Source organism: Dicentrarchus labrax, unplaced genomic scaffold (assembly GCF_905237075.1).
Source record: "Dicentrarchus labrax unplaced genomic scaffold, dlabrax2021, whole genome shotgun sequence".
Taxonomy (NCBI): Eukaryota; Metazoa; Chordata; class Actinopteri; family Moronidae; genus Dicentrarchus; species Dicentrarchus labrax.
The window spans coordinates 12,657,956-12,682,182 of NW_026136716.1; the positions used below are offsets into that span (position 1 = coordinate 12,657,956).

Below are 24,227 nucleotides of genomic sequence, written 5' to 3' on the forward strand. Positions count from 1 at the left end.
GAACGGACGACAAATTTCTTCCTCAATTACGATCAACTTGACTATTTTGTGTTATTTTGTTCATCACCCACGCTGCACATCTAGTCAAAATCCTCAGGGGATTGTTCTATATCTGCTCCTATTTCCTCAAAGCCCTGTTCTCGTGTCACCATCTGAGGTGAGTCATAATTGACTGGTTGCCAGATGTGACTGTACCACTACAAATGTAATGTAAAAAAATCCATGTTGGACCAAATTGCTTTATCACCAAGAAAAACTCAAGATTTCTTTGCTTTGATCAGAAGTTTATCTACTCGTAATGTTCATACAGAATGGATCTTTGATATTGGTTAATTCAGTCGTGTAGATTAGACAGTTTCTGTAAGCATGGTTGGGTTTGTAGGGATTCATTCATATAGTAAAACTGATATCAAAGCCTGCTTGTTTAGTGCGTTTTGGTTTGGTTCATTTTAGGCTGGTGTGATTTGACTGCTTCGGTCACACTCTCGCGCTGAGACCACTTGACATGGTGGGTTTGGTCCACGTCCAAGTGGTGCGGTTCGTTTATGGTGGGCGCTCTCATGAAGCTCTCATGAATTCAAAAGCTGAACTACTATTAAATATGTGTGCTGAATGTGAACTGTCAGGAAGTGCAGGGATTTCTCTTGTGTGTTTTAGTGCTTCCTCCATTAAAATGAATGCTTCTACCCGTTGGTCATCAGTTATGACACATGAAGTCCATTTGCGGTGTTGTCATAGCTGGCTGTTTCCTCTTGAGCTCATTGTGACATCAGGGAAGATGAATGAACACATTAGGCGCAGGAAGGTGCAGCGTGACTCGCTGTCAGCCGCCTGGATTAGATCTTTCTCGGTGGGTCCATGTAGTGCTGATGATGCTGGATGACAGTGACCATAAATGACAATAAATGAGTTACCTGTCAGTCCACATGACTTCATGCTTACAGCTCTTAGTTTGTCTGTTAAAGGCCAGTGTGAACACGATAATGTATCTTTTTTTTTGTGTGTATGTGTCAGTTTTCAACAACATAACACATATTTTCCAAAGCTGCTGCTAGCGGATGTTTTATGCGAGTATTCCAAAAAAATGTGTTTATTCTGTGTGTACCAGCTGTGGACAACATTGGCTCATATGTGATAAACAAAAGGAATAAAAGACATTAGTCCAATCCTTCAGGGTAATAAAATGACTCTGATGTATGAGACAACATCATCAATATTTCATAAATGACAACTTTGGCTTGGATTTGGCCCAGATTTTTTTTGCATAAGAGCCCTTAATAACCATTACCATCATCTCTCTTCATCTCTGTCTTTGCTGTCAGGAGCCTTGGGGCCACAACGCACACCAGGGGCCCTCAGGACCCTCCAGAGCCCCAAACGCGGAGCCCACCGCGAACGGCGCCGGCCACGCTCCAGCAACGACCAACCACTATGCCGACTCTGGAAGTGGTGAGCACACACTCGACAAATCACACTGGCGCACAATATTTGTCCATTTGAACCGTCAGATAGTCAACATTAGGCTTGGAGTGTTTGTGTACTCGCGTTATCTGCGACTGAGTGTGTATACACGGTATGTTTGTCAGCCGATGTGTGTGTATGCTCATATGCGCGCGCTCGTGTGTGTGTGTCTGACACCCAGCAGAGGCTCCTGACATTGTTGTGTTATTTCTTTCCACTGCAGCAGCCACCCTGAGCATCCTATTGCGCTGCATTACAGAATCGTCCAAGCTCTGCCTTTACATCTCTTTTCACTCTCGCCCCTGCATATTTATAGCGGGAGAAAAAGGCAAGTCATTAACTATGTTTTTCCGAACAACCGAGGCTTGCTTTTCATGTGCAAAAGATCTGACCTTGGAATCATTACGCTGATGAAACAGCCTCTAAGTGGGCCAGATTTGCATACAGGGTATTGTGCAGTGTGCGTGCCGCCGTGTTTAAAAATAAATAAATAAAAGAAATAAAAAAAGACTAACAAACTGTTTGAAATTCATTCTTTATCTCTCTCCCCCGTCTCTCCCGCTCCCTCACCCTCACCCCCTGGGACGCAGGGAGCTGGAGATGCTTTTCTTGCTGAGGCTCTGTCAGCTTTCCATCAGTCTGGAGCGGCGGTTACAGTTACAGTCATTTTGTAGAGGGAGGGAGGGGGGGTGTCAACACAAAGGCTTTACAGTGGGGGAATGATGTGTTCCCGGGGTTTACAGTTTATGGAAATGAGTTACGATGAAGTTTTCCTGTGGAAATGATTTGTGTGTGTTTTAGTGTGCATTGTGTGTGAGAGGTGTTTATTTCTGTGTGTTTTTTGATCTAGAGCTTATGCTTTCTAAATGTCTGACCTTGCTAAGCTCCATATCGACTGTAATGAGCCTTAGATACACACCGGTCTTCACTGTGTCTGTACTTAAATATCCTTTTGTGTGCAGTGTCTTGCCACAGCTGATTAATATTGGTATGAACAGTATTTATTGTTATTGCCTTTCTAAGTGTAAGTATTTATTCAGCTTTTATTGCCTTCAGGACTGACATTTGAGCAAATTCAGGCAGCTTTACTTTTGATATTGTAACAAAAAAAACAAACACATTTGGCGGAAAATGTGCTAAAAAGAACAAACACCGCACCACAACACCTTGCCCGTGGTCCAAGTTTTCTCTGATTTCCACCCTGATTGTTGTGTTCCTCCCCAGCACCGCATCCCGCTGCGGTCGCCAATGGCAGCTACGGTCACTACGGCAACGACGACGAGGAGTCGGGAGAAGGTTTTCCCCCGCCGCCCTCCCCCGGCGCCGTGGAGGAAATGAATAGAGACTTGCTACGAACTCCCCCACACCACAGGTACCCCCGTCCTCATAACACACGCGCACACGCATGCACACACACACACACACACACACACACACACACACACACACACACACACACACACACACACGTCCAATACGCAATCAGCACTCCATTAAACTACACACAGGGCCAGAGTTATTATATTCTAATGACACTCTTATTATGGGCCACTGTGTTATGAGATAAAGAAGAGCCATTACACTAAATATTACAAGCCACATATGCATTATTTAGACTATACAGTCTAATTGCAGTAGCCTATTTGCATTATGCATAAGTAATTATGGTGATAGCATAATAGAGTAAATTGTGTAGGAGTTTGAAGGCTTAGAAAGAGCTATGATACTTCTGTACAGCAGCAGACAGTGTGTGTGAGGTTCATTGGGAGCATTTGTTAAGAAAATATGGGTGCTATAATCAGAAACGCCTCCTGAATAACCTTAAAAGTTTTATGCTTTTAAACTTTTATCAAATCTTATTTTTTGTTTTCTGTTTACTAGATCTGTTCCACCGTCCATAATTTGTTTAATTTGTGTCCTGTTAAGTGCAGCTCCTCCATTGCATTGTGAGGCAATTGTGTACATCAGCAATACACTCAAAGACTTTTTTATGTGCATGCTGACAACCCAAAACCTGTTTAGAATTAAAGTATGGCATTGGGACACATCTACAAGTTCTGAGATTCCCTTTAAACTTCCCGTGCTTGAATCCCAGATAAGGGCAGAGTTTGTACGACGTGTTGTCCGACCACGTCAGAAAGCAAAAGTGTTTATACCTGATCCTGATTGAAGAGTGAAGTCGGGGGAGATGTAAGGAGTACCCTGGCCTCTTTAGTGTGGTAACTGGGCTCTGAAGAGTCATCCTCAGCGTCACAGCATGGCATGAACCGTAAAACACATCAAACGGAGCTTGTCTACTCAGCGAAATCCCATAATTTAGGGTCTACTGAATGAGCTGGTTAGAAGACCTTAACTGTAAGGGTGTGTTTTGCACGACTCTGTCAACAGTCTTGAATGAGTATGTTTGAAAGCGTGCTCTGTGTGTGTGTGTGTGTGTGTGTGTGTGTGTGTGTGTGTGTGTGTGTGTGTGTGTGTGTGTGTGTGTGTGTGTGTGTGCGTGCAGTATCTCATGCGGTCAGAGTCAGAATCTGGCATCAATATAGTTGTTTCCCAGTAAGTTTAATGGAGACAGTGCATGCTGTTGTTCTACTGAATCAAGCCATCTGGATGAGAGGAAATTGAATGATCTGTTGTCTGTTTGTGAATTCTAAATTTCATTTACTCCTACTTGTTTGGGTGATGTATCCAGAAAGTCACTGAAAGACTACTTCACTCCTGGCTGCGCTGATTCACGAGCAAATATTGATCAGTTGATTGATTGGTGCCAATTAATCGTGACTGTTGTTTTGCAGTGAGCTTCAGAGGCCGCCCCACATGGTCGCAGACTACTACGCAGACAGCCGACTGGCCAACGACAGGGACAACGTACCTCGCAACAGAGCGTCCAAGAGCATGGACCTGGGTGAGTGCGCACAAACACACACAAACACACACACACACACACACACACACACACACACCTTCATCAATGAAAGAAGCCATTGTATTCACCAGAGTACCACTGAGCGCATTATCTCGAGCAAAAAACATACAAACCATATTGTTGTCTCAACCATCACCAACCAGCCAAACATACGAGTCTAATCATGGTCCCAGACTACACACACACACACACACACACACACACACACACACACACACACACACACACACACACACACACACACACACACACCTACAACAGCGATCACATGCTCTTATCAGTACATTTCTTTGTTGTGATACGTAGCCCTCTCCTATTATCCTCGGCCTTAGGGGATTTGACCTCTTGAACTCATAAACCCAGGGGCTTTCCAGTGGACTGGATGAACAAGCCGTCTGGTGTGTGTGTGTGTGTGTCCTCTCTATTTGTGTGTGAATGAAAGGCGTGAGGTTTCCAATCTCACGGCTTGCTGTGTGTGTGGAAGGCAGGAAAGAAGGGGCTTATTTCCTCGTATTAACCCGTGCTGACCCCCTCTTTCCCTCCTCTCCTCTTTTTCTGTCTGTCTCTACAATCCTCTCATCTTTCTTTATCTCTTATTTTTCTCTTTTTGATACTTTTCTTCGATTTTCTTGTTATCCCTGGGTTTTGGGACACAGTCAGAGCTCTTTTTTTTCCTTTCTTCCCTCATATCTATTATTATTTCTATTTCTCAGCGTTCCCTCCATCTTTGTTTATCTCTATTTCCCCTTTCAGCACTTTCTTTCTCAGCCGAAAGCCGACGACTCCATTGCTCTTGCTCTCTTCTATCTATCTCCCTTTCTTCTCTGCCTCTCTCTGATTTCCAATCGCGGTTCATTAGGTTCAGTGGATTGGCTTTCTTCCTGCAGCACACGCCTCTGCCACCCAAGCTGATTGGCTTTCATTATGGACAAGGGTGGTCCACACACACACGGCCATACACACACAAACACACACTCTCTGTGCTCTATCCCACTGAGGACCCACTCGAATACCCACCGCTATCTGTCTCCCCTGTCTGGCTTCCATCTCCATCTCTGGCCAACCTCCATTTCAATCATTTTGTTTTTTTTTTTTCATCTTTTTTGTGGTATCTCTGCTACTCTCCAAAGTGCTCGAGGTTGAAACAAGGTAGTTAGCCGCGTTCTGTGTGTGTGTGTGTGTGTGTGTGCGTGTGAGTGGGTGTGTGTACATGTGTAAGAGATGGTAGCAGCTCTGCACACATACAGGATCTCAGATGCTGACCCTGTCTAAACATTTTTGTATTTAAAGAGCCAAATGCTTTTTTTTTTTTTTTTTTTTTTTTCTCTGGAGAGTTTCCAACATGTCAGTCTTTACGGTCACATGTGTCTGAGCTTCAGCCTCACCACAGGGCATGTTAGCTTTTATTAAACACCACTTGACAGAAAGAGGTGCACTGCTTTTTATTGACCCTGGATGCCTTAGCAAATAGTCTGTTGACTCAGAGCTTCCACTTGCACAGAGGAATCCCCATATTCACCGCCTGGCCCTGCCGAGATGAATAGTCGAGTCACCGACACTATAGCTGTAACGAATTTTCTCATTAAAGGGATGTGGATTTGATCCAAAGGTTCCTAGAATAATGAATCAGTTCATTCTGTCCCACAAGTGCCTGACAGCACCAGAAAGAAGCGTTTTTAGTCTCATTTGCATTGCGACTGTAATATAACTTTGACAAAGGTAAGACGGGAAAAAAAACACTGTAATAGATAACTTGTTCAAGCAAGTCTGACAGTAAGTCTCTGCAAGTAGATTTTTTTCACGAGCAAGAGCAATAATGGAAACTAATGCATTTTTCAGTCCAAAAAGCCTGCTTTGGAAAATGCTCTGTATGGATTGGCCTTAAGATGCTCAAAGTGCATTGAAATGTCAGACCTTTTAGGAGACGTGAGGCCTACGGGCTACACTTTGCAATCGAACTTATTTGATTTAAATTTAACTGAGGCTCTCTAAAGCATAAGTGGAGTCATTAGCTGTGTTTCCATCAACCTATTTTTATGCGCATTTTGAATTATCGCATGAGAAAGGTTTGATGGAAATGGCAAAGTTTGAAAAAACTTCACCATAAGGTTTTTACTCCTGCTTTTCACGTGTTTTTTTAAATAAGTTCCAACGTAGCAAACATGATTGTTTCGGCTCTTCGTCTCCTTATCGTGCCTTATAATACTTGCATGATCATTCCACACAGATCTGATATAACCTTCATTAAATTAATAGATGAAACAAACAGAATTTTCATATTTCCATCCTGTTTTCTCTCGCTCTTTTATCCACACCATCTTGTCGCATCCTCTACTTCTGCTTTTCCGACTGGAGAATTGGTAGTAGATGGAAACAAGCATTAATTCACATTTTCTTTAGCTGATTTACTCAAAATTGGATGGAAACAAACTATTGCATATAAGAAAGCAGCCAATCATGCCATTCATGCTTGCTCAGTTGGTAACAGTTGGCCTGTAACTTATCCACAACACCTTCGGCACTCAGTGATGCTATGCTGAAAACGATGTAAAAAAGGTCTTCAAATGCTCAATCTGTCAAGTTTCACCAGTTCTGGTCGGTTTGGCGCCACCCATGGTTCAGAACAGATTAAAACAGAGTTCTCCACGTCTATTTCATGAGACAGGTGTGTAGGAGTGGGATGAGTAGATCAAAAAGTTGCAAAAAGATAAATTGACTTGCAGCCGACATCTGTGGTTACCATGGTAACAGCAAACACTTGTTGAGCTGCTTCTTTGTCAGAAATACAACAGGGGAGCAGCTGGTGTATCTGATTACAGTGTAGCCAAACAATCATATGAAGTCAGTCAGTAATAATTACAGATTTTATTTTATTCTTTTCCACATCAACAGCACAGTCAGTTTGGTTGCCTTGCTTCCATTTCTCCCTCGCAAATGTTAAACATGGGCCACTGACAAAAAAACGCCAAACGAAAATGAACGATTGCAGTCAGTGCTAACCGCAACAAATCCATTGGGCTTCCTGTGGATTCTTCACAATAAAAGCCACCCCCTTTTTTTGCCAGTTGATTGGTTGAGTAAAGCTCTGACATGGGGTAAAGAGAGTGAACAGTAAACAGTGAGGCTGATATGTTGCATCACTTCCTGTGAGTCCTGCATGCTTAGGAAGGCAATCTGAATCTGCGGGAATGGCGGACCCCACTAAACATCTACATAGAGAGATAATTACTGAATGTTAATACATTGAATGGCTATTGCTGTAATACTGCAGACCATAACTAGTATTAAAGGTGGGGTATGATTGCCTAACAATGTTGAAATATCAAGTGTATGAATGAAGGAACAAATGGGTGTAGTTTAAGATGGTGGGCATGGAGATGGAATATTATGGCAAGTTGTGAAAGAATCCATTCTGAAGGGTCAGAACTATAATGCGTGCAATAGACGTACAGCACAGATCCATGAAAGATCAAATGAAGACCGGGCCCAACAGTCCAGTAGCCTCCAAAGCGCATAGACTCTCATACTGTTACAGGTCAAGAGGTCAAATCTGGATGTGAAGTAAAGTAGATCCAACAGTTCCAACGCACACAGCCAGAACTACTCCCCGTGTCTCATTATCGCAGTTGCCCGCTTTGTCCTACTCACCACTTCTCTCCACCTCTCTTTATCCGTCTTTCTCTCTGAATCTCTCTTTTTCCTTTTACAGGTCTTTTTTCCCCATCCTCTTTGTCTGTCCCTCGCCCTCCCTTTTATTGAGTCCTCTTTTTGTCTTTGATGCTCCCCGTCTTTCTGTCCTACACTTTCTCTCTTGTTACTCCTCCTCTCTTTCTTTGTCAGTTTTTTTTATACAGTCTCTCTCTTTCCTGCCGTACCTTACTTCCAAACACATGATATAGCGTGCTGCTGCAGGTTTGTCTGAATGCACTTACATTTTGTATTTATATTACCCAGTAATAGAGGACACATATATAAGACTATAAGATAGCTGGCTGGAGGTTAAAAGAGGGTTTCTACAGTTGTAGCCTTCCACTGTGGCAGGAGGAGACAAATTTGGCTGCTGGCCATGCAGACTTTTATCTTTCCTCCACAGAAAAGGAAGCGTTTCATTATCAGGCAGGGTCACGTCACCTGGAAAAGTTTTTTTTCCAAACTTTGAAAGTATAAAATGTTCACTTTATCTGTCACGTGTGCAGAAGAAAGGTATTTCTGTGTCTTTGTCTCGGCCGCCGCAGATGTTTCTTTCCGGGGATTTTATGAAGTCTTTTGATTTCAGCTTTGCTCTCGTGTTTTTTTAACCTCTGTTTCTCTGACACACCCTATCACCCTGCATCTGTCACTCCCTCCTCGCTGTTTATCACTTTTTCGGTCTACTCTCTGTGCCCTCAATATTCTTGCGTCCTCTCATTTTCTCTCCCCCTCACCCGTCCGTCCGCTGGGAAAATTGACCTCATAAAAAATGAAAAGGATTATTTAAGAGAAATAGCAGCGTAATGAAAACCTATTATTGTATCCCATGGTGCACCGCCTGTGGCGGCTGCTGCTGGCCGACCGCAATCCTGTTTAGTTAGATTAGGTGGTGGTGGGTTGGGGTGTCTTCTTGTTTTCTTTTCCCTCCCTTTATTATTTCTCTCATTGTCTCACCTCTATCTGTTGTCATTTTCTCTTCCAATCCCAATATCCCCCTTTCTTCTGGTTTTCTTGTTTCTTTTTCATTTCCTCTTTCAGTCCGTCTCATTTTGTCCCTCACTCGTCCTCCACTGTCTGATCCTTCTGCAGGGAGTCATGTGCCAGCACCGGAAGAAACCATTATAACCATTTCCAAAGCTGCTCCGTATTCCCAGAACATTACAAGCTATTGACTGTGTGATTGAGTCTGTTTTTTTGTGTTCTAGTGGCTGACGAGAGCAACATGGGATCCCTGGTCTGGCAGAGGACTGGTGAGTGTTTGATATAATCTAAACACACATGCTCTCTGAGAAAAACACTCCTCCTTTGTTCTTGACCCACCAATCTCTCTCCCTTGTCGCCTCGCACGGTGTAACAGTTGAGTCCATCCGCACACACGCATAAACTAACCTTCTGTGTGAAGATTCTCATTTTCTTTTTCTCATCCCAAACATTTCCTTATTCAACGCTCTCCATTGCCTTCCCCTCCCTTTCCCTCCCCGGCTGACAAAGTTGAGTTGTGAAGCACTTAGTGTCTGAGCTCTCGCTGCTTTATGGCCGTCCAGGTCAGCAGGCCCACAGTGCTCAATCCTCACCCGGCTGACAGCAGCCGCATTGCATTACAATGGCTCCTGCCTCAGTTATTTGTCCGCACTCAGTTCCGCCTCGTTTTATTTGAGGAAAGTCTGGTTAAAGATAGAATATAAAGTCAGTTTCCCTTTTACTGACTGACATTACACAGTAGTGGTTCGAACTATATCTAGCTCGCAGTAATTTACCTTTCTGACTGCAGAAACAGCTGTTCATGTGGAATTACCCCTGACTAAAGCCCCTTTCAGGCATGTACCTTGTTATGCAAAGCTGATGCCAGTTTAACACGTCAGTCTCATGTCCCGAGTCACTTTTACATAAAAGTCCTGACGGCAATCTGAGTAGGTCATCACATCTTCGTAAAACTTGTAACACCGAACAAGTGTGAACTACATGCCATAAGGAAATGACAGACAGATTAGATCCAAGAGCACCGTGAGAAAGTTATCACTTTATTATCACCTGTAATGCACAAAGAAAAGAAAAGAAGCTAAATAAACCACAAAACACAGTGAATTTAAGTGAGATTCTTCATGTCAGATCATTCTATGAAACCCTCATGGTGCTACTGGAGCAGAACCACAATAATAATCATCAATATCCGGCTTCACATACATGTGAGCACACAGGAATTAAATAAGAATTCCATGCTTGTCAGACATGTTCAAACACGCAGCAGAATGTAATATCTAATAATATTAGATGATGAAATTGATGATTAGAGGATTCATCCCTTTGTTTCACCGCTGTTCTCCAGCATTGCTCCCTTTTGTGCGCCAGGGGCAAAATATCGTGCAAGAATTGGGGCTCTTTCTGTAAAATTCCTGCCTGAATAAAGCTGTATGGAATATTTTTTTGGTTTAAAATAAGTGCTGAACAACAGCTCTACATTCTGACAGCCATCACTGATATAGTGTTCAGTCAGTAACGTGGGTATCCCAGACCCTCTACATTTTACACATTTTCTGCCATCCGTTCCCATTTTATCCAATAGACCTTTTTCACAGCAGCCATTTTGACATGAAATAGTAGGGTAAACACAGGCACCAATGCTACAGATCAAACCTTGTTAGGGTGCTACACTAAATGGAACAGAGCCTTAATTCATATCATAACACCTGTTTTTACCCTACTGTTTCATGTCAAAATGGCAGCTGTAAAAAAAAGTCTGTCGGGACCCAAAGCAGCCATATTTGACGACCTGGAAAAGAGACTCAACAACCAACTATATTCTGCAGAATCACGTACTGCACCTATAACAGATAAATAAACAACAATGTTTATATATTCTATGTCTGAATTGGCTGATTGGCAGTATGTTTTTTTTTTTTTTTTTTTTTTTTTTTTTACTAATGCTGAGAAAAAATGTGCTTTAGCAAAAAAAAAAATTAGACAGAAATGTAACCAAGCACTGCTGACAACATCTTAAAGATAAAGACAGGAAACACTGGTTGCAAAGTTATTGGCTTGTACACTGCAGTTCCAGGGCTGAGTGCTGAACGCAGGGACAGTTTGTGCTGTGATAGGGCAGCAGTGAATTTCCACTGAGTCAGATATAGCTGCTCCAGCACCGGCTTGAATACTGTATGTGCTTGTTCTGGGCATCTCCAGCATGAATATAAATCAGAGTGTTGCTGACAGAGAAGCGCACATGCTCAGTTGACCGTCTCGAAGCTGGGCTGCACAAGTCATGATTTTAATTGTGGAGTTGAGCAATGTAGATACACCGCATCTCATTTTAATATGGCTACAGGGCACATATAAGGGAAGAATCAAGAGCAGCAGTTTAGTTCTGATGCTGGGAGACAGGCCTTTCCGCTTGTGTGTCTCCGTTACACACACACACACACACACACACACACACACACACACACACACACACACACACACACACACACACGTACACCGATCTCCTAAATCCACCTGCAATACCAACTAAGCCTGTTGCCGGTGGAATACAAATGGACCCGAGCACCGCTGCTGACCTCAAATCCCCCACACTCAGCATTCCCACAAGTGGCTTTCGCCTCCGCCCTCCTCTTCTCCCTGATACCCCCACTCCCCCCTCCTCCTACTCCTCCCCTCTCCTCTCCCGCTATGATTTTCCTGGAATTTCTGATCAGCGCCCATAACCCTTATGGCCCATGATAAATAAAGCGATCCATTTCTCCGCCGCAGCATTCCCCTTTCTTCTCCGTGTTTTTCTTTTTTCATCCCCCCTCCCCGTTGACGTCTTGGCTAATGCGTATTGACAGGGCTTTTGCGTGTTTTTCATTTTTTGCTGACGCGGGGTATTTGCCTAGCTTCCTGTGCTATACCCGCCCCCCCTCTCCCATCCCACCCCTCATCCCACCCTCCTTCCTAAATGGCCTCAGTGTTTCTTTATGGGCTTTGACATATTTCATTAGGCGGATGGTCTTAAGAGGCCTGCCTGGCTTCTTTAATCTGGCTAAAACCCTTTTTCTCTCTGGCTAGAGCCGCTGCGAGGAGGCTTCACTCCTCTAGCTCTCTCTCTCTCTCTCTCGTCTCTCGCTCCATCCTTCTCCTCTGTCACTTACTCACGCTGTCCCACTCTCCTTCCCTCTCCCTCTCCCTCTCTCTCTCTCTCTCTCTCTCTCTCTCTCTCTCTCTCTCTCTCTCTCTCTCTCTTGATTCTCCAGTCTTGGGAGTCTCCATCTTCAATAGAGCTTTTAGGGGTTTTTTTTCTTTCTTTTTTCCGCTTTCATCTTCGCCACCACTCTCGTTCTTTCCCGCTTCCTCCCAATCGCTTCTCTCTTGATTATTCTCTGTCTCCTGCTCTTTGTCGCCAGGCTCATCCCCATTTTTAGTATCCGCTCAATCCCGGACCTTCATCTCTCTTTCTTCTTCTCTCTCCCTCCTTCTCTCCTACATCCGATTCTCTCTTTATGATCACTTTTTTTCTCTTTCTCTCACCAGGCTGATCCTTTTTTATTCTCTCTCTCTCTCTCTCTCTCTCTCTCTCTCTCTCTCTCTCTCTCTCTCTCTCTCTCTCTGTGTTATCCTCAGTCCTCTGTCTCTCTCTATCTCCCTCTCTCTCTGTCCCTCCATCTCCCTCCATCCTCTGCAGCTGTATCTGTTCCAGTCTTATGTGATTATGGTGAACATGCTCCTGTCTCTGAGTTTCTCTGCACAGAGTCAGACCCAGCCCAGCATCTCCTAGTGCCTCATTGTGTGTGTGTGTGTGTGTGTGTGCGTGTGTGTGTGTGTGAGACGCGTGCGTGCGTGTGCGTGCGTGTAAACACCTCACACACAGCCAGAAGAGTAATGGACAGATATCCTTACATTCATCCCTCCATTTCTCTCCCTTAGAGCCTAACATCTCCCTTGGCAGCAGGCTGCCCTCTTACAACACACCTGGGAGCTCATCCAACACACACACACATTATACGCACACACGCACTGGGCCTGTGCAGAAGGTTCTACTGCAATACTGCATCTCAGCCTCATGCACATCTACTGTTTGGTTGTGTTGTCATCTGCTTTTGCTGCACTTTCTATTCGTTTAGATTTTTCAGTCTTTCGTATGTTTCTTTGCGTGTGTGTTTTCTGATGATCATTTGAAGATGTGTGTGTGGACTCATCCGTTGTTGTTGTCTGACGGTTTAGTGCCATCTAGCTAACAGCTAACCCTGCAGCACAGCCACCGGTGCCATCGCTCTGTGCGCCCATTAGTCCCTGTTGTTTCTTCTCCTCACAATAAGACTCGAAATCCAGCCGGCACGCTGCCAGCGCCGAAGCCTCTGCTTTGTGTTCACGCTTTTTGTTTGGGTGCTGTGTAGCTCTGCCTCTCGCTGTCATTCGCTCCTTAACTCGCTCCCATCTCTCTCTCTCTCTTTCCCCTTCCTCTCCCTCCTTTCTTTGCATCCGGCATGTGGTTGTTGATTTAAGTTGAAAGTCACCATTGAATTGATTCATCATTCCGTGACCATCTGTGTGGGTGTTTTTTTTTTATGTATCTCTATTCTTATAAGGGATGATTCTGCTTATATGGATAAAGGGATGAATGAACTTTATTGGTTAAGTTAAGAATTAAATCAGATGTGGAGTGTTGGGAACGACTATGTGTCATTTTATCCAATGTAGCTTCTCATATAGGCTTTTTCCACCAACAAGGAACCAGCTCCGATCCGGTTCAAGCACCTAGTTTTAAACGTTCCTGAGCTTTTTGACAAAGAAATTGGGTTGGGTTGGGTCCCTGTTATATTGCCACTGGTCTCAGGTCTGTGTGTCAATGCATGTAATATCTTTGTGGATCCAAGTGGAGTTACTATCAGCACAATGGAGGAAGGAGAAAAATGTCTTCATTTATTTTTTGAGTATATTTTTTAGCCTTTATCTGATAGCTGGGGGCGAGCAGGTGTGTACTGTGAGGTGCTACTCTTTCTGGCTGTGGCTGCTCATTAATTGGCCGAGCATCACGCTGCTGCCAGTGTTGGTGTCCTCTCAGTTTGAGTTTGTTCGGGTCATGCGCTTTTCGGATCCGGTCTAATTATCCTCGGTTCTAATAGGGATGGGTCGGACTTTCCTTGTAGCTCTAAAAAGAACCATCAGTTTCAGACCAGGTCCAAAATTCTTTGCCTTGACATCCACACTATGCTTCATAACCTTGTCGTACAGGTTGTGAAATGCTGGAAGCAACAATTTGTCGGGGTTCAGCCTGTAGACTTACACATCGCTCAGCTGAGTTACGGCACAACCATAGTGACCGACTTGAAAGACATTAATGTCATGCATTCTGATTCCTGCATTAAAGTTAGGTGGATGGTGTAGTGGTCAGTGGAGGCCTTCACAAGCATAGCATTATGCAGGTATATGTGTGTGCCTGAATATAGGCACTCAGTTCTCTCTCAATGCGGAGGCACTTTTATCCACCGCGCGTTTACAAATGGCATATGTCCCACTGCACACAGTTCGCTCCAACCCTCATCCATACTCTGCCAACCTCCCGCGCTGCTGTAATCCAGTAGAGGTAAGCAGTAATTATGAAATGGCCTTTTAAGTCTCCTCCAGTTATTAAAGCCATTCATCTAGTCGGAGGCTGAATACATACGGCCCATATGTCCCCATTCTCTCATACATCTAAACAGCTAAACCCAATTACTGCCAGCGTAGCGCCTCCATCCAGCTTTAGCCTCTGCCTCTGATATAGCTGAGTGCATTCAAGTAGGGATGGAGGGATGCTTAAGGATTGGACAGGTCTTTAATTGGAGTGGAGTTTTGATTGGCCATAACATGAATTGGATTTGCTTTTACTGGCTATACAGTTGTCTGAAGTGATTCGGTTTGATGTGAGGTTTGTCATATGATTGGAAAATAGTTAGCATATGGAGACAGAGCATTAATGACATTCGGTCCCCCCACTGCAATAGCCTATATTTTTCTTATTGTCAACAACATGGAGACATATTCCTTTATTACCTTACCATGGGCACTGTAGTGTAATGTGTATTAATCCAGTGGTGAAAATAGTCCCTATTAAATGCACTGTTTTAGTATATGTTCTGTTTTAGAAAATTACTTACTTTATTAAAAAACAAAACTACACATTTGTGATCTATTCTTGAAGATCTCCATCAGGCAGTGTCATGGCGAGCTGAGAGGAAGTGGGAAAGTGTTGAGAGACATGGCATGAGTTCTTTTTAGTCAAGTAGAAAAATATAGGATACTGTCAGACATATGCTTCATGCCACTCATGCTCTTTACTTATTAGACCTTTCACATGCCATCATAGGTTTGCTCTAATAAATGTTTGAAAGCCTGTATCCAGCACTTTCAATCTAAGGTGAAGCAATGAAGATTCATGAGAGACCTTCTGTCCATTTCTTTGTGTAGTTTAAAGAACTTAAATCCATTCATGAACCTTTATTGAGATGGGATTGTTCACGTGTATTGTAATTAAAGATTTGTAAGGCTCCTATTGAATTAGATAACTTTTATTGAAACATAGGAGCGGGCTTGTAACGGCACATTTAATGCTTTTGTTGGATTAAATTCTATAACCTTTATTGAGAAGGGTGACACTGAGAGCAGGCTTTTTTTTTTTTTTTTTTTACAGGTGTGTAGTGTGTATGTGTCATGTGCTTTTATAGAAGAGCGCAGGTCGGGGCCTGTTTTAATGGTCTCCAGAAAAACAGCTCCGGGCTTTATTGGCCGGCCCTGAGATTGGATGCTAGATGGGAAAGTGTGTGCGTGGATCTGCGTCTTTCATGTGTGTTTCTGTGAATGTGTGTGTCTGTGTGTGTCTGTGTGTGTCTCTGTGTGTGTCTGTGTGTGTTGTGTGTGTGTGTGTGTGTGTGTGTGTGTGTGTGTGTGTGTGTGTGTGTGTGTGTGTGCATCCTTGCGGTTGCGTGTGCTCTGATTTAAGAACTATGACCAGGAGCAACAAGCCCCTCTTCACTGTTGGCTAAAGTGTCTCCTTGGCAACTCACTGTCACCCACTCACACACACACACACGCACACACACACACCTTCTCACCACCCCCCAGCGGTTTTTATGGAGGGGGCACTTTCTTGTAACCGTGGCAACCTTTCAACCAGACTGCTGCAAAGCTGCTGGCTGTGGAGCACATTGTAGTCCAGTTGATAGGTAAGTGTTAAGACCCTGCTGAGACACTGTGGGAGGGTTCAGCAGTGTGCCAGGGTTTATGTAGGGGATGTGTGTACAAGTGTGTGCGTGTTTCAGCCTGTTTGTATGTTGTGACTGGAACAACGATGTCATATTTAATATAAATGAGACAATATCGTGTTTTAATAGTTTGCTTTTAACCACCCAGTTGAGTGAATAGTGTAATTGGTAAGACAGGGTGGCAGGGCTCAGCAGTGTGTGTTTGTGTGCAGTAGCCTGAGTGGTGTATTACGTTTGTACTGCCTGTATGGCAAAACCTGTAATTTGGAAATTTTCTAGTTCATTTGTTAGTGTGTTCATTGGGTGAAATAATTGTTGTGTGGAGACAACTTTTATTCAGTTTGCACCAGATGTAGGAAAACAGACATTTTGGAAGGGAGACTGCAATTATACTTTTTTAAATAGTCACAAAATATCTTTATTGATGATGTTTGGACCCTGAGAATGAGTTGCATCAGTATGCCTCAGTCACAGGATGCAGGCGCACCACAGTCACTTTTAAGGTACAAAGCAGCATCGTGGAGTTAGTCCTTGCAGGGCCTGTCAGCGCGGCGAAGACCCCACGGCTACAATCCAGGCAAACACTTGACTGCTGTCTCCTCAGTGCAAACACGACAGCAGTCAACCTTTGCTGAAGTCACTGTACACTTATCACGTATGTGGATTAAGGCATATACACATTTACAAGTATGCAAGCAGTGTGTGGAAAGCAAGCACCATTTATCGGCGGGTTCTTTGTTTTCAGCAACATTTTTTTGGCATCAAAGATGTTCTTACACCCCGCATTTCTCAGAAGTGGCTTGTCTGTCAAAAGCTGAACAACTATTGTTTCATTGTTAGTATTTTCCTCGACTGTTAATTAGTCTTGTTGAAAATTTGATGATACAATATAGTAGCTTTATGTTATTGTCATCGGTTTTAATTACTGTATGTCAACTTTCATATATTTTCATGTTTCATGTCATGTTTGGTTGGGAGAATTGCTCTAAATAGTATGATACCCAACAGTCTGGAGTCCTGTTTCATTCAAACATTGGAGACACAATGCTGAATGTGATTGATTGTGAGATGAACCTTGATAAAGCATGCTAGTGCTCTTGGTTCTACTTGATGCAAATGTCCTCTAGCGACAACCAACGGTGCTTGTTTTGATTCCCTCGTGAAAAAGAAGCACAGAATTGTTTTCTTCTCCACTCAGCTACGCAAAAGAACTTCAAATAGAACGGAGGGAAAAGCTGATTGTCATGGCCAACGACTTCCCAATTCTCTACAATATAAGTCAAACAAGCTGCTGGGACTTTGAATAAGAATGATGAATTGAACTACCTTGCCGTACAGGAGAAAAATAGCTGCAGAGCTGAGTATGTAAGTTAGAAGAGGCAAATTATGAGGCATCAGCTGCCGTTGCTGGGGAAAAGAACCTGGTTAGAGGTGTAGGGAATTTATTTTTGAAATTTGGGATCAAAAGACCACACAATGGTGCCTGAATACATCAAATATTCACCTATAATCCAAAAGTGAACTGGTCATCTTTAGCTTCACCCAACAGATTTCTAAGCCCGGTAATTGGATGGTTCTCACTGAAAGGCACCATGGGAGTTGGACCCAACTTTTCTCCTCTTTTAGTTGATATAAAAACTCCCTTTTTTTTATGTTTGATGATTCAACTGAGTTTTATGTCCGTCCAAGTCTTTGAAGTGCTCCAACTGCCGTCACCAAACATTGTCTTTGCAGAAAATGCTACTCCCGGAAAAAAAAAAAAACTCCTCCCAGTGCGCCCCTCACCAGCGGAGCGAGATATAAAGCATCAAAAAGCGGAAAGTGAAGACGTGACATTATCGCTTCATCTTGGACGGAGGAGTGTTACAGCTGTGAAGGGCATCGCCATCGTCCTGGCCTGTTTGGCTGTTAGGCTGTTTGTCAAATATGTGCACCAGCTTGTATCAGTGGCAATCAGGCAGACACGATGCGAACGGATCCGCAAGAGCATCTGCTGGCACAGCGGGCAGCGATATGTGATAAACGCTGATTTCACCCTCCATTGGATCGAGCTGGCGATGATAGCCACCTCTCCCCCGCTCATCCATCCTATTAAACCCTCATTATTCATTTACCTCCAGCCTCAACCGCCTGACATGCATGGAATGAGTGCACTCACAGTCCCACACAAACCCACACAAACACACAGTAAAAAAGTGAATTGTGCTCATATTTATTCCCCTATTTCATCTAAGGCGGTCAAGGACACACACCGCTATCTCATACAGGCAGTATCATGAGTTTCATTTTTTATTTTTTTTTCTTGGACCAAAATTCTCACATTTTTTTAGTATACACACACACACACACACGTGCCCACGCACTCAGACACACACAGTTTCTCTGTGTATAGTACAGCAGTGCGCTGGCAAGGAGCTTAATTCTATCAGGCTGCGAGCTGGACAGCCGTAATTACATTTGTGACACAAATCCTGCCTCTCAAATTGAGCGTTTTATTCCTGAGCGCTCCCCCCTCTCTATTTATAACCCCTTATTCCCCATAAATCCCACTTCCTCACAGAAAGTCAATTTAGGACTTAAAAGGCAGCAACGCTCCGCTTACTTTCTCTCTCCCCCCCCCTCCTTAGACTCTATCGCCGCTTCAGTTTCACTTCCCCTTTTCCTCCGCTCTACTTGGGAGCTTTGAAGCCTCTGAAATGACAAAAAAAAAGAGAGAGAGAGTCTTAAGCAGTGAGTGCCATGATGCGAGAAAGTCATCCCTACAGGAAAGTTTCAGAAAGGAAAAAAAACGCTGCTTGCAACCTGTCTGTAACTTCTTTGAAGAGTGCTTGTCACTGTTTCATTGTCATATACAACCGGGGTGGGTTGCTGTGTAGACTACTTGCTTTCCTGTGTTGAAAAGGTTTCTCCTCCACCCAGCTCATGGTCACCTGTCCTTCAATTTCTCACACCGCGAAGGGCGCTTTCCACTTTGCCACTTTTTCTCCTTTGGCTCACTTTTTCCGTTTCTTTTTCCCTTACAGCTCTGCTTTCCTCCAAATCTCTTCTTTCCCCGGTGCCTCCTCCCCTGCTCTCCGATCCCCTGCTGAATCAGCTGTGGCCTTCATCGCTTTCCTGCTCCTCCGTCTCCCCTTTCTTCCTCTCTTGACTTGGAGGCCATACCCGAGTACAGTATGATGGCAGTTCATTTATTCCGCCTCTCTTTTGCTTATGCATGAGCCTGTCAGTTCCCATACTGCTGCTCCTCACCTGTCCCTGTACTACTCCACCTCATTCATCGTTTCTTCTCCCCCCTTTATGTCGCTCCTATAGGACTCTGACTTTCTCCCAATCTCTGTCAAGGCTGTTTTTCACCCTCTCTCTCTCTTTCTCTCCATTTCATAGCTTTATATTTCTGGGGGTTTTGAGCTTCATTCCAAAAAAGCCATATCCATTAGGGAGAAAGTGTGTGAGTTGATGCTGATTGCTCAGGTGATCTCATACTGTGTTGTCAATACAAAGTTTGAAAGGCTGACTCAGTCTACATCTAACTCTTTTAGAATGTCAAGACTAATATGTTCTTTATGAATATAGATACAAATATAATCAAATAATGTGTATTTTGTATGCATTAAAATATGTATTAATTGATTACAACTGTTAACTAAAAGTCCCTAAATTGTTTTCTATAATTTTTAGTCCTGCAAAGCTTGACCCCATGCTCCAAAATCTGTGTTGTGTTTGCTCATTTCTAGTTTAAGAGCTTTTATTTGCAGTATTCAGTGCCATTTCCCCCCATATGTTTATTGATTTCAAAGCATACAAACAGTAACAAGAAGTAATTACATCAAATGCAGCGACTAATACAATCAAAGACCAAACAGAATGCGAGACCCAAAGAGGAGGAGGAAGAACAGCAAAAAGGAGGCTACAAAGGCACTGTGAGTCAGGCTCAGTCGTATTGTTTAGTGAGACACAAAAACCTACAAGTCATTAGTATTCTCTTCTAGGTGTGACTCTGTATTCAGAGGGTACCACAAGGGAACTGTGTCAGGTATGGTTAGAAAATTGCTATATCAAACCACAATAACAAGCCATCCTCCGCTAACACATAGAAAACCAAAATAAAAACCCAATTTATAACATTATATGAACATATACATTACTTTTAAATAATGTATTTATGTGTAAAATGTCTAATGAATTACTCACCCAGTAGCAGGAGTAAGAAAGTAAATACAACCCTGGAGTTCATACTCATAGAGGGCTTTTTTCTCATCTCCCAGTTTCTCCAATGATCTGGCTTAAATGTTTTGTATGTGATTAGCCAACTCAGTCTTTGTACATCTGCAAAATGTCACATTTAAAAAAAACAAAGTGCCAGTTCTAACATTAAAACAGAATAGTTGACCCATAAGGCTCTGAGAGGGGCGTGCAGGAGATTTTCATTTAATCGCAATCAGGCGTCTAGCAAGCAAGGTCAGAGAAGCAGTAACATCTAATTTCAAAGCTGTGTTGGAGGAGTGACTCCAAATATTGCAATGAGAGCGTGGAGCTCGAGCCGAGCCTCATAAATATTTGAAGAGTGTTTTGAAATGATCTCTCTAATAGTTTTTAAGAGATGGGAATGACTAAAAACATGTGCGAAAGATTTCTCAGAGAATGATTACTCAAGTTTATTGAGCCAGATATCACAAATTTGCCTCAAGGGGCTTTACAATCTGTACAGCATATGACACCTTCTGTAAGATATATATACATTTTGGACAGCTTGATCTGGTCCAGCAGACACAATGCAAACTTTACACTGGATAAGGTCTTATCTGGCACAAATGGATAAAATATGGACTTACTCCAGTGCACCCTCCCGTAACTCATCCAATATTTCTCTCCCCAGCTCTTTCTTACTCTCCTGAAATTCTTTTATGAACTAATCCTAACCTCTGTTCAATCTCAGGGAGCATTAGGATTTGAGAAAGTTTATTGCAGATGCCCTTTAAATAAGGAAATATTACGCTAGGAGATGAGTACTGCTTTTAATGTTTTGTAAGCAGTGGGTTTTGCTAAAAGCCTATGATCTCAATCCCCAGAGTCACTTTAAAACTTAAAATCATTCTGTCTCATTCTATCAGTGGCAGCATATCTCATTTTGGAGCGAAATTCACTCCTCCTCCATCAGCTGGGCTTCTTTTATCTCCCCTGCCCTCCCTCTCATCCTCCGTTTAACATCCATCCACCTCGTCACTCACAGGCCCTCCCACCCTCTCCTGTCTCTTTTGTCTATCAGAGCCTTCAGCCGGCGGAGCGCTGGGCCCGACCCTGGGCCTCTGGAAGTCCAGCTCCCTGGAGAGTCTCCAGACGGCTGTGTCGGAGGCCAAGCAGAGTCGCGTCCAAGCCCAGGTGCCGTTTCACCGCCCGCGGCCGCACATGGTCCGTGGTCGGGGATGCAACCAGAGTTTCCGCACCGCCATCGACAAATCCTACGATGGACCTTCTGAAGATGGTAAGGCTTCTCCCTCGCATTTTAAAAACAGGAATACTGGTTTAGACAGTTTTAGAAGAAATGTGAAATTGTGAACTTGTAGAAGCCAAAAGGAAGAGACAGAGCTGTCCCTTTTAATGTATGACTGTCACTGTGCTCTAATATAGGATTCTTTCCTAGACATTGTATCCATTTTAAATGAGACACTACACTGCCAATGCACATCCCTTAGGCTATAACACACTGGCACTCAAGAAGAGCCAGAGGCCTGCCAAGGGACAGTGCTTAGCCTAAGTACCTTAATGAAATGCTACATGATTCTATCCACTCAGCATTTTAGGAGGAGCAACTTTCTATCTTATAGCAGCATATTTTGAATGCACTACCTTGTGAACCCGCAGACATGTTGGATGTTGAGCGTGTGTGATTACTGAGGAAATGATCCCCAGTGTTTGCTGAAATGAGTGAGTTGACTAACGATGTTTAGAGACATCTGGAGTGTGAAGAATTACCCGTCTACAGTGGCAATGGATGAGAAGTCCGACTTATCACACAATTGTAGGAGTTAAATTTAGCGCAGATTTTTTTCTTTAGCAGGCCGCCCAAATCTGTGTTCTGATACTTTAAATCAAACATTAAACTATTAAATGAAAATCATTTTAACTACAGCTTTTGTTTTCCTTTGGGTTGGCCTTTGCATGTAGGTGAAAATTCAACATAAGCAATTGGATCCGACTGCTGCTAGAAGCTCATCCAGGTGTAGAGACTTGCCTCTGGCTAGCCCCCCTGCACTGGGAGAAAGGCTGACTAATAGAAGACTAACTAGCTCACTGAGCAGATGTCTCAACAGCGCACTGAAACGTACATGCATACCGAATGTAATGATAAATGTAATACATGCTGCTGCATTTTTGAGTATTCCATTTGTCTCTCTGCATACACCACGACCTCTTGCACACCCGTGTCTAACTGCCCGAACCGTTCATTCCTCCTCAGACGACGACCTGTCAGAGCACAGCTCCGGTCACGAAACGCCCGTCAGCAGCTCCTCTCGCCAGGACCTGGACGCAGAGGACGGGAAGAAGAAGAAGAAAACCAAACCGAAGAAGAAGGAGAAAAAGAGCAAAGGGAAGAAGAAAACAGATGATTCTGCCGAGGATCTGGAGAAGAAGACCAAAAAGAAAGGATTTGGCCTCTTAAGGTAGGAGACATCCTTTAATACTTTGACCTCCAAAAATCCTCACATGAGTTTTTTTACTTTAAAGAACAATTTGTTGTTTGCTGGTTAACTTTAAACTTTTTAGCATCAAGGTGGCTCTCTCTGATTGGTTAGCCGATGATAAATTAAGTAAAGCAGCTCCAAAGGCTGCCATGCCAGTGCCTTAATACTCTAAATTGAAAAGGTCACCTACTTAACAAGAAAAATGTGAGCTAAAACAGAGCAGGTAATGAGGCTCGTGGTTCATCACTACTCCAAAACCCAGAGGTCTCTCTGGAGCGTCAACAAAACTGTGATTCCTTTTTGTTTTTGTGTCAAAACTGAAGTGATTTTCAGGGGAGGATCGGTTATTTAACTTTTCTCTTTCGGTGTAGCGCAGGTTCAGGTTGGTTAACCTGGTTTTAGAACACACGTAGACCCACATAAGCTTTTTTGTGGCTGCGAATGAACCAAAATATCAGATGCAATCCTGTAAACGGTAAAACTAGGTTTTATGTAGAAATCGATGGAAATCAGCAGCACCATGCCCTACTTTCCCCTGGTTAGGTTTCAACAAATTACCCACTGAGCACAGCAGGATTATGGGATATAGGATTATTGGATATGAACACAACCTTCCCAGTAATGGAGGGTATCCATTATCTCTCAATCCAAGTAAAGTCCCACGGACACAGTACCAACCCAAACCGCTTGTCACCCCTTTATCAACGCGTCCCCATCGTGATTGTGGCGGTCCAATCCTCCAACAGCAACCCTTATCTATTGGCAGTGACACGGTGTGGTCAGTGTATCACTGCACTTCCAACACTTGAGATTCAATTAGGCTGTGGCGAGAGATAGCGCAGGCTGAGCGTTGGCCTACAGATGGCAGATAAGAATCCAATTGGCCACAGTGTCAAGGGCGGTAATGGAAGAGATGTTCACATGGTTAGGCCGGTGGCGGAGAGTAGGGCAGGGATGAGAAGGGCAAGATGAAGGACACACACACACACACACACACACACACACACACACACACACACACACACACACACACACACACACACACACACACAGAACCAGGGTTGCATACGGGAACACGTGTGTCAGAGAGACTGTAGTTGCGTGCAAACCTAGAGCTAAAATCCACTTCGCCTTAACTCTTGATTTCCCCAGTATGAAAAATGGACTCGTCTTTTTCTTGTGGCATCTTAAATAGTTCCAGTTACTGCAAGCATAAAGCTTCTGCTGTTTCTTTCCAGCAGAAATGGGCAAATA

General features: G+C 43.5%; 1 protein-coding gene across 1 annotated transcript in view; it reads left to right on the forward strand.

Moving 5' to 3' along the window:
- The window catches only part of pard3ba (par-3 family cell polarity regulator beta a), a 156,172-nt gene that overhangs the window by 72,891 nt on the left and 59,054 nt on the right, over nt 1–24,227 (forward strand). The window contains 6 exon segments of the mRNA XM_051428214.1: nt 1,323–1,449; nt 2,686–2,833; nt 4,254–4,363; nt 9,280–9,324; nt 21,557–21,772; nt 22,748–22,952. Coding sequence (XP_051284174.1) covers nt 1,323–1,449; nt 2,686–2,833; nt 4,254–4,363; nt 9,280–9,324; nt 21,557–21,772; nt 22,748–22,952 — 851 coding nt within the window.